This window comes from Apus apus, chromosome 16 (genome assembly GCF_020740795.1).
Source record: "Apus apus isolate bApuApu2 chromosome 16, bApuApu2.pri.cur, whole genome shotgun sequence".
Classification (NCBI taxonomy): Eukaryota; Metazoa; Chordata; class Aves; order Apodiformes; family Apodidae; genus Apus; species Apus apus.
In genome coordinates, this window is record NC_067297.1 from 2,007,527 (window position 1) to 2,022,603 (window position 15,077).

The 15,077-nt window shown below is 42.6% G+C and overlaps 1 protein-coding gene across 3 annotated transcripts in view; it reads right to left on the reverse strand.

Moving 5' to 3' along the window:
* The window catches only part of FBXW8 (F-box and WD repeat domain containing 8), a 55,665-nt gene that overhangs the window by 13,153 nt on the left and 27,435 nt on the right, over positions 1 to 15,077 (reverse strand). For all 3 annotated transcript variants that reach the window (XM_051633986.1, XM_051633984.1, XM_051633985.1), the window contains exons 5-7: positions 14,875 to 15,032; positions 7,013 to 7,209; positions 5,499 to 5,708 (exon numbers count right to left, since the gene is read on the reverse strand). In XM_051633986.1, coding sequence (XP_051489946.1) covers positions 5,499 to 5,708; positions 7,013 to 7,209; positions 14,875 to 15,032 — 565 coding nt within the window. The remainder of the gene's footprint in view (positions 1 to 5,498; positions 5,709 to 7,012; positions 7,210 to 14,874; positions 15,033 to 15,077) is intronic.

A 15,077-nucleotide genomic window follows, 5' to 3' on the forward strand; every position in this document is an offset into this window, starting at 1 on the left:
CACTATGAAAAAAGAAGGGATCTGGTTTCTGCTCAGGTCAAACCCACTGGATTCAAAGGGTACCTACAAAAGCAATGGCCATTTCATTGGCATTTGGGGTAGAAGTCATCAAATTAAGTACAACATATGGCACAGACTGCTGCAAGTTTCCCTTTTCTTTCTAAAAGGGAGGTGGAAAGAAAATATTTTCCAAGTTGACAAGCCTCAGGGGCACAGTTTCCCCCTGCAAATGTATTGAACTGTCTACTGTAAATATGGCACACTGACACTGCAGCAACAATAACAACAACAAGATCTTACTGTCAACAAATGCAAGGTCAGCATATTGATACTTGTACACAGAGGTAAGTGTTCTGGCTCCATAAATTTAAAGATGAGCTAAGATTTCAAAGGAGCAGCTGAGGGAGACAGACAACTGGAGAGAAAGAAAAAAGAGTAAATCATACACAGAACAGCCAGTAAAATAAATAAATAAATAAACAAACAGTTAATATACATGAATAATGGATGTTTGATTTAAAAGCAGTTTACTCCAATATGATGTAATTTTTGACAAACAGCCAGAGAGACTATTTTGCAAGTTCTTGCCAGATACAAGTCATTGTGTAAAGCTGGTAACACAAGCCTTTCTCTGAGCATGTGGAAAATTGACTTTCATGCCACCCGAAAGGTGACTTTAGGCTGGCAATGGAGAGCTCCTCTTTTGCTTATGCTGAGCTGCTCCAAGTGCCTCGAGCAATGCTTAAAGACCCACGCTGAGAGTTGCAACAATAAAGAGTCTCAACAGCTTGCAGCAAATCCAGCTGCAAACAAAGAGCCAGCCCTACACCCCACCTGCTCCCTCAAACTTCTGCAACAGCCAAAGTTGCACATGAAGCTGAAGACAAGCGTGGTTTGGTTTTTTCTTTTGAGTTTTCTTTTGTTTGGAGTCAAAAAGTAAAGACTCCAAGCTGGTGGCAAGAAGTAGAGCCAAGCATTGTGCAGGCAGGCAGCGGGCAAGCTCGGGTCTGCCAAGGCACCTGCAAGCTTTGCTGTTCCAGCCCTGGACACTGCCAGGAGCCAGGGCTCTGCCAGCCCTCGTGGGCTTGGGATGTGGACAGATGTCTGCTAGGACCTGGGAGGAGGTCACCAGGCTCATCTGACTTCTGGCTGAGGACTGGTGTAAGAGCTCAGGTACCCAGAGATGATCTTTACCCACCGTACCACCCACAAGCCTAGAAACACACTTTCCTTAACCTAAGGATAGGGCAGGTAAAAGCAGGGCAAGGTAATTCTTAAAAGCAGAATAAATCCTCTTGGTTTTACAGATTATCACCTGGAACACAATCCTAGCAGCTGTATTTTTTACCTTAGCTATGCTCATTTTGAGTTATTCACATGAATGTCCAAACAGGAAAAAAAAACCAACAACCAGAATACCATGAACATCAGCCAACACAAAAGGCATTCTTCTATTATTATTTCTTAACTTGCAAAATGGTTTTTGGTTATTTACAAAGGCAGAAATAACAAGATGGATGATTGTTACTTTTCAGCAAGAGAGGGGTTCAATCAATACAACATGCAAAATGTAGGCAAGGAAAACTTCTGGTCTCTGCTGGTCTGTGTTCCTTGCAGTGCCTGACTTCTCAAAAGTTACACAGCTCAGACCCTCAGAAAGAGTTCTGTCCCTCCTTGCTATCAAGGAGTTCATAAAAAGGTATTTAAACCACCTTTCACCATTAAAGATCTGCCAGTGCTTTACAGTCCTATAGTTCCCTGAAGGAAAATTGTCTGGGCAAGTCCCATATGTTCAAATTCAGCCCCTGGTAAGACCTGCCCTTCTACTGGTAAGAAAACAAGATTTCAAAGATCAATTTGTTGAAAATTGGACTATTTACCAAGGTCACAGTGGTTAACAAGACTGAAAAAAAAATAATGAGAAAAATAAAGATTAAAAAAAGTTGAAATCTTAGGAACTCCACAAGAACTGGAGACATTCCAGCTCCAGAAAAGCCAACGGAAGCTTACTAGTTAACAAAGAGAAGGATTTTAGTTAAAATAAGGTGCAAACATGATGTAATGGCTTATATAAAGCAGCTGTGACCTAAATACATCATCCAAGACAGACTGTAGAGTATGAAATGCAACTTAAAGGATTATTTAATTTTTTTTAAAGTTAATATTAGTTCATAACATCCATTTCAAGTGGTTAATTCTACTGGATACACTCACGTTAGGAAGCAGTTGAAGAACTCTGTGGAAACATTCAACACAGGAGCAAAACTAGTAATTCAGTGGCTGAGAAGAGGCAGGTGATGTTGAACACCCTCCATCAAGCACAAGCCAATCACCAGCTCATCAAAACAGATGAATAAAACAGCATAACAAACTCCCAGGACATCTGATCCCAACATGTCTAGTCTTCCCTTTTGAAACTGGAGGCTCAAAAATCATGACTGTCCTTCCTCCCTTCACTCCTCTCTTCCCCACCAACCTGTTCTGAAATAAGGTTCAATCTGGGCACAAAGTAACCAAAAAGACAAACTGTGAACTGAGCTTCATGATGCACAAAACAGAGGAAGAGTTCTTCAGCTGCATGAGTTTCCAATGAAATTCTCTTGCATATTATATGAAGTTTCTTTGTTAGCAAAACCCCCAAATCCTCCAGTTCTGGTTATCTTCTATCACCAAAAACTGTTGAATACATTAAAAAATTTCAATTGAATTTTTAATACAGGAGAAAGTTGGGGTTCCCCCCCCACCCCAAGAGAATAAAGCACCTATAAATTACATAGAAATAATCCAGGAGCAGAGCTCAGCTGAAGCTCCAGTAGGAGATCAGACTTACTTGACAGCAGACAGTTAATTCAGGGAAGCTTATAAATACACCAGCTGTGAGAAAAGCTTCAGTCAGATCCCACAGTCAGTGAGATGATTGCATCAGAAATCAGATGATGTCAATCCTGACAGTCACAGCCCTACCTGTTGAAGAGCTTCATATCCTGCCATGAGGAGGACCAAAGCCAGCTCCAGTTTAAATCTGTAGATGTCCATGGAGTTTGAAAATAATTTTCCATACAATGTTCAAATTCAAACATGTGAATGCCAAGACTTGGTGATGCTGCTGCAGGGTTGAGATCAGGCCTCTCCAAACTGCATGACACAGGGTAATGTTATTCCCTAGACACCGTTCTTCAAGGAATGTCCACTGGATGCCAGGAGGACCACTTCAGGCTGAGAGGGAAAGCCAGGGCTAGGGTTTTCCCTGTGGTTCATTGCCTGTCTATATGATTTACCCTGTATGAGCCTGGGTGGGAACAGAGATCTCTGCAACTCAAGAATTGGGAATTTAAGGAAAACAGTACATTGTAGATGATGTGACTACAGCTGACACAATCCTTACTGAAGAAATTTCTCTTAGCTTAACATAAAACAAAGAGCTCCAGGAGCACTAGACAAACTCTCAAGAAACAGCCTCATATTTGGGTTGTCTGATGCTTAATGAAGTGAAAGTTGAACTTCTCACAGCTGAAGCATTTATATTCTTCCCTCTCTCCTGCACAGATGTCTGTCATCTAACAGAAGCAAGTCTAAGCCACAGATTTTATGTTTTTTCCCCTCTCTGACATAAAAGTTCCTACAAAATGCCTCAGATCTCTGCTCTGCTGTCAAATGTGGTTAAAATTAGACAATTAAATAAAAAGAGAGAAGGAAAATGATGGTTTGTCTAACTGTATTTTCATCAAAAAGCAGGTTACCAGGCAGTGCTTGCACTGAAGAAAAGAGATACCTCTCAGGAAAAAACAAAGCAAGCCCCAAACTGAGGAGAAACACAGCAACACAGCCAGCAGGGCTGGAATTCTTCATCACTACGTTCCCAAGACCAAAAAGCTCTCCTGAAGACAGATTGTCAACTTGTGACCAGGGTAATCAGCCAATGCAAAGTCCCTTCACGTCTGCGCGAGGCGAATTATTATCATAATAGACGTTGAGTAATTAATTTCCGGCATGATGTCAGCTGGTGGGGCAGTGCCAAGTGAGTCCTTGTCAAACACCCCCCAGCTGTCTGGACGAGGTGAGTCCCATCTCCCTGATTAGGATGTGCTGCTTAATACAATCTGCCAGCAAATGCCAAATACTTCAGAGCTAAATCAGGAATTATGTCCAGCTTTACCGAGTGACACTCGGGGGCCTAAGTCTATTTCTCTGCTCCTTTACGAGGCACAAAGGTGATCACTGATGTGATACCCTGGATGAGGCAATTTTACCTCCTAACCTCCCACCTCTGTAGGGAAAAGAATTGGATTAGGACAGCAAAGGAATTAATAAAGGCAGCGTGGCCTTGCAGCATCTCTCAACCCTAGAGGTATTTATGGTGGCCTCAGTGTTCCCCCAGTGAACGTGAATTTTAAGGGAAAATTAGATGCAGCTGGACACACTTATTCCTAACACAGAGGCAGTCCTAAATAAAGCCTTCCTGTTCTAGCTGCTTGCCAAAGAAAACACTGCATTTGTACACTGCAGACCACAGCTCCTTTCATCTGGTTGCTCAAGTCCTGCTTCTTTCTCCACCTGCCTGAAGCACTCTCCTTCCCTCTCTGCTGATAGCCCACCACATGCCTCAAGTACAACCCCAAAAAATGGAATTACACAATGGGAAAGTTAGGCAAGATGAAGGAAAGGGATAGAAGCTCTTCTCAAGGCATCTAGAAACAGGTCTTTCCACAGCCCTGGAGTGGGGCTGTGTCCAGGCTGCTGCCACCACCTACTTGGGGTCTCCACGAAGATTCTGAGCCCATCCAAGATACAATTATTTATGCTATATATTTGGGTCTGTAAGCTCAAAATTGCCCTTCCTGCATGCAGAGAAGCTAGAGAAGAGCTGCATCAGAAGCACACCTCAGCCACGAGCCTTCAGCAGGGTTACAAAACCAGTCTGGTTCTGATCCACCCTGCCACTGCTGATAAAAGCAGCAGACTGTGTCACAGGGACCTTCAAACCTATGACTAGCATTTAACTTAAATTTAACATTTAACCTGAATACAACACTCACACCATCCTCACCAAATCAGAAGTAACTCAGTTCAAACCCTAAAGCTGATGAAAAAGGAAGCATCCTCCTCAGACTGCACATGTGCATGTCCAGGGCTTGACAACACATCAGAAAGCTTAAGGCATGTTTTGCCTTTTGGGGGGAGTTGTTTACTGGGGGTTTTAGTTTTGGGGTTTTTTTTGGAGAGGAGTTCCCCCTAGAGGGCAATGGATGCAGGACACAGGTGAATCAGCTGGGACTCGTGGAAAAGTATTTGCAGTGATCCCAGGCAGCTGAGCACCAATCCCTCACTCCAGCCCACTGGAAGAACACGAGTAGAAGCATCAGAGGCTGCATTAAAAGAACGTCTTCCCTGTGCTGTCAAAAGCTGAATAGCAGGGAAGGGAATGGTCAGTACCATGAACTCGGTTTTCCTCTGGTAATTATAAAGGTATAAAAACCTTATTAAAAATATTGAAATACCTGGTTGGGCTCATTCAATAACCAGCCAAAGGTTTTGACCCCAAAGGCTGCTTCGTGAGCAGACACATCAAGACATGTGACAGGCTGACCATAGACAGAATGGAGGACTTTGCCAGGATCTTCTGCTTTCAGGAGATAGACGATGTCTTCTGCAGCTGCTACTGTCACTGGGCTCCCCATAACATCTGGAACCAGATTAAGGAAGTTGACCTAAAAAGAGCAGACTTTTAATTTTTGTTACAGCCCAAAATTCTTTTACATCCCTACTGCCACAAGCTAAACCTGAAAAAACTACTGATGTGTGGTTATCAGCTGTCTTGAATCACCCCAATTAGGAATTAATTTCAGACAAAGACCAAGTATCAATTTTATTTCTGCTAGTTGAGCTCCCACAACGAAATTTAGCTCAGTGTCTTTAGATTTTTAATGGGCTCATTCTAATCAGAACACACTACAACACAACACACCAAAATGTCACATCAAAGAAAGAAGCAAGACTTTGCAGACTTGTTCAGATGAAGGACAGAAAACCATCAGGTTAAAGCATCCAAAGCAAATATCATGGTTAGAATTTGAATATAGTGCTCCAGAAGAGGCACCACATTCACACAACTAACACGGAATAGTTGATGCTTACCCTGAAATCACTTCTATATACCCTAAATCAACAGAAAAGACTATAGGAGAGCCCAAGTAGCAGCTCCTCTGTCTTCTGTCACAAGGCCAGAAGGAGATTGCTCTTCCCATTTCAGCAAATAGTTAAAAAAAAAAATACATCTGAAAAATTTCACCCCAGGAAGCATTTAAACTCCTCAAGAACTCAGCTAATTTGCTAACCCAGCCCTAGAGTGTGGTGTCCTGAGGGTCTGTCACATGTGGCCAACTGACCTTCATACCCATTAGCTTCCTGCAACAGGAGAGAAGCTGCAAGACTCCATTTCTTCCTAAGCACTTCCTTCCCCTTGCAAAAAAATGTTGATATTCTGAGACATAATAAAACTTCAGAGAATGGGACAGCTTTTCCTCTTGAATTAAAATCTCAAAACTTCTGTGACAGAAGGTGCAACCTAAAGAAGCTGCACAACTAGTTACAGCTTCACAAGTGACACTATTAGCTCTTCTGCAATATCCTGCCTCAGAATTAATCAGATCATGCTGATCTGGAATGAGCCCTTGAGTTTTAGCTCCAATTCTACGCGAGGAAACTGATTTACAAAATGAGCCAACTTAGTTTGATGTTGACAAAAACCTTATTACAAACAGCCAACCTCCTGCACCATATGGACTTCTACTCATTTTCACTTATAGCTTAAGCCAGCATTTCACCCTTGCTCCTCAGGGATGAAAAGCTTGTCCATTCTCCTGCTTCAAACCCACAGCCTCTAGCTGATAAAGCTGTTATTTAGTCCAGGCAACACTCTTGTAAGATTTGTATAAGATCCCTCTTAACCACACCACTAATAATTAGTGGATCAGGAGCGGCTGGAATGAAGCTGAGCAGCCTGGAGACTCACCAATTTCTGGATTTCAAATGTTCCTGTAGTTTGCCAGAATCCTCTGTCATCAGGGCTTTCCACCTTGACCTCGAAGCCAGACGCCGTTGCTACCGTTGCGCCCTCGGAAGCAAGAGCCAAGGCCTGGATCCTCTGGTTGTGCTGGTAATGATGGATTGGCTCCCTCCCAAACATCAGGCTCCACACACTGATGGATCCTGGATACACACAAAAAATAAACATCATGGTTTACCTGAGAATTGAACAGAACTTTAGAAGGTCATTTTAAGTCGTAAGCTCATAATCATCCAAAAGGAAAAGGTGAATATACAGAAAAGAGACTGTAGGGCAGGACACTGCTCAGCTCAGGTTGACAACCTTCAACTGTGAATGCTTCTTCTTGGGGAAGGAAAAAAAGAAGTAGAAATCATCATTCTGAATGTCTATTACACTCCAGAGGGATTAAAGTAAAAAAGGAAAAATAAAACGTGAATGTGGGTTTAGATTCATGGCTACATCAGAGATGCTTTGTTTCCAAAGTATGACATTTTTGGGGGACTTTTTATTGCATGTAGCAATAGGACAAGGGGGAATGGATTAAAACTGAGGGAGGGGAGATTGAGGTTGGATATTAAGAAGGAATTCTTTGCTGTGAGGGTGGTGAGACCCTGGAACAGGTTGCCCAGAGAAGCTGTGGCTGCCCCATCCCTGGCAGTGTTGAAGGGCAGGTTGGATGGGGCTTGGAGCAACCTGGGCTGGTGGGAGGTGTCCCTGCCCATGCAGGGGGTGGAACTGGATGATCTTTAAGGTCCTTTCAAACCCAGTCCAGTTACAATTCAACGATAACAGCTTCAGAAGAAACACCCGAAAATCATGTGCTCTGGCATTAGATGCTTATTGTTGTCTAAGTAGATTCTAATTACTTTTAAATAACTTTGTTATCTACCTTGAGGAAGACTGCTTGAATTCTCTCACTTTTCCACATCTGGAGAAGTTCAGACTTAAACACACACCTAAACTTTTATTCTATTATATACTCTCCCTCAGTTACCACCAAAAACAGTGAGGAAGAACCCACCCAAATTTAAGTCACTCTCTGCACACAGGGACGTTTTACAGTCATGAATCTGAAGCTCTGCACAGACCCCAGTGAACCAGGGATTTTAACACTATTCTTAACAGTTTACAACGAGCAGCAAAGCTCCTAATCCTGATGCCCTGGAAAAAGAGAAAATGCAAGAGAGTTCAATGTTTTTTGAAAGCTAAAGACAACAAACCCCGAAGAACACAGGAGTATGAGTCAAAAGATGATATATTTGCATTTTTCCCCAACACAGATCACCAATACTCTATTTAAAAGCACAGCACATTAAAGCAATAATCTGAATAAAATCAACCTGAAGCAATCAGGAGTGTATGACAGAAGGGCCAGACAGAATTGGAGACTTCTGGGCCACCTCTGCACTGAATTAACAGAGCAGCAATCTTCAGACAAGACTGACAGGGCTGGAGAAGCCTTCCTTCCACTTGAGCATGGCCATTAATGATGAAATGATTGATGGTGGCTGCTCCTTCAAAAGGAGACATAAAAGCTCTGACAGGCAGCTGTGGATGGGCACCAATGCCAGTCTGCAAACACTCCTCCCATCTCCCAAAGGAGGTGAAGCAAGAGTGTGGTAATGAAACTGCACATAGCGAAATGGTATCTAAATGAGTTTAAATTGATTTATGTTTGCTTTTGTAAAGATTATTTGGTATCTGGAAAGTGCTACCAATGTGAAATAATGCAGATAATCCTTAAGATCCCTGTCTAATGGCACTCCCACTGAATATTTATATTCCTCGCCATGGGAATGAGTACCATAATGGGGACCATTTTTGTTTTATTAGGGATGCATATTTAAATTAATCTGCTATTTGCCTAAACAATTAGCTGCCTCTGTTTGTTTACACAAAGCCAAAACTGCAATTAGGCTTCCATCAAAAAGATAAGTCCCGACTAAAACTGTCCCGATGGAGTCGTAAGGGCTCAGAGCAGAACTTCCCAAAATTACTTCTTAGCATAATGGTAATTATGTTAATTGCTTGAAAGGTAAATAACTGCTGAACTGGTTTTGAAAAACAGAATGCTAGCTCCCATCACACACACTTAGGCTTAACACAAGTTAACAAATACAAATGGGCAGCACAGGCTCCAATTCCCTCCTCTGCCCCCCACGAGGGCTGAGCACTTTGTGCCTTCACAGAGTCCTCAGCTCCAAACTCAAACAAAGGCAATGGGTGAAGTCTCATCCCTAGGACAGCTGATTTCATCAAGCAAACAAACATCACTGACAGAAGATTGTAGAGGTATCAGAACACCTATGTTAGAACTGGACTTTTTAATCAGATGATGAATATTGCTGCCAAGCTCCCCCAGGCGGGAATATTTTCTTTTTATTCAGGACATTTATCCCAATTAAAAACCACTTTTGCAAAGGGGAAGAAGGAAGCTGATTTGCTTTCAGTGAAGTCATTTGTTTGCACACCTCTGTGACGAGCATTTTGTTGTTTTTAACAGAGTGGATTAAACTATGAAAGTTCTGCAAAATAACAAAAAAGATTCAAGTCAAAGAACCCTCTTCTGACCACGTGAGCAAACTGGGAAGCCCAGAGTTCTGCCCTCTACATTTGGGCAACAAAGCCACTATTATTATTACTGCATCTCAAACAGCACACAGAGCAAAAATGGCTCAAGCAATAGAACAATCAAGTTGAGACTAGTGTTTTATTTTTTTTACAAAATGTTCAATAGCAAAATCTGTCCAAAATGTCTAAAAAAAAAATGTATCAGGCAAATACAGTGTGCACAGCAAGTGATGCACAAGATGGTGTGAAAACATCCCTGACAATATAAAAAAAAAGCCAAGTGACTTGTAAGGTCACCAGTTAACATCTGATTAATGAAGGAGCACAATCTAAGGTGTAAAAGGGAGAGCTGCCAAGGAATGCAAAGAGCAAGAGAAACACCATTTTCTTTCATGAGGATGAACAACTAGTTGCTTGCAAAAGGACACTCAGTCCCTCTTGCTTCTGTCCTGCTCCAAAAGAGTGCACAATTCTGTACCTACACCCTCCAGCACCTGTTGCTTGCTACCAGTCAGAAGCTTCAACCACCCCATGCAAGGACCTCCTGTGGAAACTCACTGGTCAGAACAGGAAAACATGATCAAGTTTCACAAAAAGAGCACATTTATTTTTCAATACTGTAATAGAGCAAACACTGTATTTATCAATACAAAAGCTCCTACTAGGTCTAAAAGGGCTAGGCAGAATACTCTGTATCCCACTGCAGAAAAAGCAAAATGTATTTATTAGTGTGCAAGTCCCTGCAACAGTCCATCACGTTTGTGTAAGAGCAAAAAAAAAGCCACCAAGAGTTCAAGTTATCAGTATGGCAACAGAAAAAAAAATGAGGCCTAAGATTTACCAAGTGCAGATGAGATCACTCCTTCCCAGTCTATCTTCCTGCCTCCAGCAGTGCCCAGGGTTTCATTTCCAAAGCAGCATCTTTGCTAAGGTGAAGCTGAGGTTGCAAGCATAAAGCATCTTTTTTTTTTTTCTTTTTTTAATTAATACTGTAATCTTAAAAGTGTTAGAAATTCATTAAATCAAAATGACAAGCAGTACTTCCACAGCATGCTGAAATCTGCACCACGATTGTGATTATTCCAACTGAACTCCAACAATAACTCGTCAAATGGTTTCAGACTTCCCAGCTTGCTTATATTTCATCCTGGCTCAAGGAAATGAGTGAAGTGCAAGAAGCTGATGAAGATGGTATAATAGCTAGTCCTTGACATGACAACCACTCTACCAGGCTTCTTGTTTTATCACTCTGGCCCAGACTGTACAAAGAATTCAGGTTTGTAACTTCTAACCCAAATACATTGTTGAAACACGACAAAAGGTCCATTTATTGCAATTCTCTCTAGATTATGAGGTATTTGGATAAATTTAACTACGAGTCTGTGGTGCCTGACACAGTGTGCTCCAATTTTAGTTACCCTCAGCCAGTCTGACACATCTCTTGCTGTACCAAAGGTGGGTGGCTGGAAGCTGGTCTCTGTTAACACAGCCTCTCTCTGCAGCTGGCAGCACAGATACCATCCTGCACAAGAGGGTTTTTTCTGTTTTACATTTTTTTAGATAGGTTACTCTCTGGTAAAAAAAGCAACACTTTTACCACGGGAAAAAAAGAAGTATCTCTCTTACTATAAAATACTCTAATCCTGTAACAGGAAAAGGCAGCATAAACACAGAGGCAAAAATAATGGTAAATTGTATTTATAACTATTATACTGGTTGTGTACATCATCTACATGATGTTTCTCCTGTTTGAGGGTCACAGTCTTGCCATTTCTAGCTTGATTTAAAGAAAATAAAATACTTTTTCACCTTTTGAAAACACTTCTTACATGTATATTTTTTCTCCAAGCTGGGAATATTTACTTATTTCCTTACCCTTTTCAGACAAGATTATACTTCTATGAAGTACAAACAGTAGATGGAATAAGCAGGTGGGAATGAGAACCAGCCTGAAGTCTCAAAGCTTCTAATCTTGAATTTCAAGCTTCTCCCAAATGCATTTCTAGTTGGAGGGACCACCAACACACAGCCAGCTTGACCTACTAGATGCTTAGTGTTTATTAACTAAAATTTTACATCTTTTTTTTTTCATTGTAAGGCTGTTTCTCAGCTTTCAGGAGCTTCCACTTACCTTACCGACCAGCACCAGACGAGACCTCAGCCTTAGGAGTGGTGCCTTCCCATTACCACATGAGTTTCCACCAAATGGTACCAGGTTTTGTCTCCCCACTCTTCTCACAGAGATTCCCAGATGACACCACCCTTGTACAGTCCCTCAGAAAAGGCACAGATGAGAAAGTCTGTATTTTGTTCCCAGCTAGGGGACTCAAGAGACACATCTCTGAGCATGATGTGAAATCACTCACCATTTACCCAAGCCCAGCTCTGCAGCCACAGCCACCTGTACATACCTGATGGGAACAAACCTACTTCCACCTGCTACGTGCAGATTTCTCCACAAACTTCTTTTATCTCAGCCTGTTTTCCTGCTCCTGTCACCTTACAGCATGTCCCTGTGCCTCAGGGGAAGGCACCAAACACGTTGTTCCATCCCTGTCTTTGCAAAGGGGGTACAGAAGGGACAATACCCACAAGCAGCTCTAAGGGCATAAGAATGGACAAGACAGCAGATTTCCAGCCCCTGAAAGTACTGCTGCCAAAATTCCCTTCCTGGAGCCTGCCACCAACAGAGAGCACTTCTGACCCCTGCAGAAACCACCTTCCTTTGCTCCAAGTTGCTACTCCACAACCTGTAAAGTCCCACTAACTCCTCCCAAGGGGTCTCAAAGGATGACCACGGGTGCCAGCACGCAGCACCTCCCTCCATGCCTACACCAGTATCAAACCTGGCATGTAAAAAATCCCACAACACAACAAAGTATGTTCTCTTGTTGCCACACGTTGTTTTCAAGTCACACTATGAGACTCCAAAGGGTGGGGGGGGGGAGAGTGATGGCTAAAGTAGACTGCTGTTTCCCAAAAGCTGTGGCTCCCAGCCAAAGTCAGGCAAGCATGGAGCAGATGGAGTCCTGGCAAGGCCACTACTGTCCCTGCATTAGCAGCATCTGCTCATTACCCAGAACCCTCGCCTGCTTTATCTAATGCTCCAGGAAAAGCATTTTGATTTGATTCATTTCAGTTCGGTAACGTGCAACACAATTAGTGGTAAAATCAAACTGGAGGGCTGCCAGTGCTGACAATAGGAAACAAGGCAGAAGAAATATGAGGCCAGTGGGTTGGAATTCAAAAATCACAACTGTGGCTCGAGTTGCCAAGTCCCGTTGCCCCAGGTGTACATACAGTGCCCCCACTGAGCACTGGCACGGGCAGAGGGAACTTCATTTTCTCCCCACACATTTTTTCTCTCATTTACCTCTCCTTGCAGCTTGCACCTCCCAGGCTGCCGCCGTCGGCAGCGCTCACCACCAGCCACAACGCAATTTTTCTTTAGTGCCCTCACGGAGTCACAATTCACTCTGGGTGCAGGCATCCCAGTCAGACCAATCTTTCTCCTTGCTATATTTCATTTGCCTTGGGAAGGGTTTGCTAGTACCAAAGCAGCCACCAGAGCTGCAAGGCAGGCAGGATCTGCCTGTTAGCTCTTCCCTGTGATCGGGTGCCAAGGACATCGCTGCATGAGCTCTGTTGAACTGGGAGAAACTGATGTTATCCCAACAAGTCTGCTAGCCAGGGATTCGACAGGGAAGTCTAGACTCTTTGCCTGACAGCACCACCTCCAACACTAGCAGATGGTTTCTCTGTGTTAGTCAAACTTACAAACAAAGAGAAAAGGGAGCTGGAAAAGTACAACAAAGGACAACCAAACACAAAGTCTCCCTCCTCAAGTTTAAAATAATTCTCTCCAACAAACTGTAAATACAGGCTTTCAGATTCCAGTTAGTCAACACTTATAAAATCAGTCTTTTTAATGCCCTGTTCACACAGAAACTCTATCTATTCTGACCAGGCTTCTCAAAGCAGAGTAACTGCCATCTCACAGAGCCCATTAAAATTTCTCCCCAAAAGAATAAAAAGCTGCTGAGCTTCATGCAAACTTGCTCAGTCTCAGCACACACACAGGCCTGACAACAAGGGATATGACAGAAAAAAAAACCCTAGACAAATTATTAGATTAGTCTGTGGGAGACTAGAAAACAAACAAAAGACCCTCTGCTAGTCATTGTTTGGCATGCTGGACAAAAAGCCAACACTTAGAACTATTACTGTGCTATCATTTCCTAAGACTCCAGTAAATAGTGTTAATGAGCATTCTGTAACACCAGACTTGCTGTATTCAGAAAATGTTGCCTATCAGCAATTTTTAGCCACAGAAAACCATTTCTAGCATGAGCCATGCCAGAAAAACAGGTAAAGATGTTGCTCTTCTCAAAACAGTGCACAAATGCCAGGATCAAAGATAATAAATGTACAAACCTCCCATACTTTAAAAATACTCTTTATTCCTTCCCGAGGAGAGGTTTTTAAGTGTCAAATCATCCACGTTAAAGAAAGATGACAGGAGTGGAGTTCTGCCTTAGCAACTCAGCCTCAGATCCCAATTGGCTTGCAACTTCCAAACCTGACTTTTTAAACTGCTGTTCCCACGTCCCGCAGATGCAGGGTTGGTCTCTGGCTCTTGTTGCCCATGATATAAACATCTAAGTATATTTAAAACAATCCATATAACCACGATTTTACGAGGGTTTCATTAAATATTAGGTCAGAGGTTTTACATCTCTATATCAAAGCATATAATAACCCACCACTGCAAACCAATACTTCAGTTAAAATGTGCATCCAGACCCAATGCCAAGATCAGGAAAGGACACAGATTAATCAGACATGCAAGCTTACCAGTATTCCCATAACAAAGCCTCACAGCACCCCGAGGGAGTTTTGGGCAGAGGAGAAGGCTGCTAGAAGAATATTTAATATTTTTATAGCAAAACAAGTTATTTGCTTAAGATAGTTTGGCTGGACTCAAGCCTGGCACTCAGGCGTTGTGCAGCAGTTCCAGTAGGAATTAAACATCAGGTTTAATGGGTGCCATGTTCCAGTGCCTCCTAATGCATTTAGGGTTATTGGCCAACTTTCTCACATAAAAGCAAGTGTGTGTGTGTGTGTTTGCACAGGATTACAGACACAAAAAGCTGAGCACAGCTGCTTCGTTTTTGTAAAGCCCTTGGTGGGTTTGTTGTTGGTTTTTTTTTTTTTTCCTCCCTTTTCAAATAGGGAGGAGAGTTGTGGTTACTTACCATCCTCATAAGCTGCTACAGCCAGAGAGCTGTTTATCCTCACAAAGGAGACATGTGGCTGAGGTCCAGCATCACCAGGACCATGCACTGGTTCCAGGATGGGGGCTGTGTAGTCCCAGGTGCGAGTGTCCCACAGCCTCACTTCTCCTGATGTGTATCTGAAAAAGAAGACTACTGTTCACCCCAAACATCTGACAAGAGGT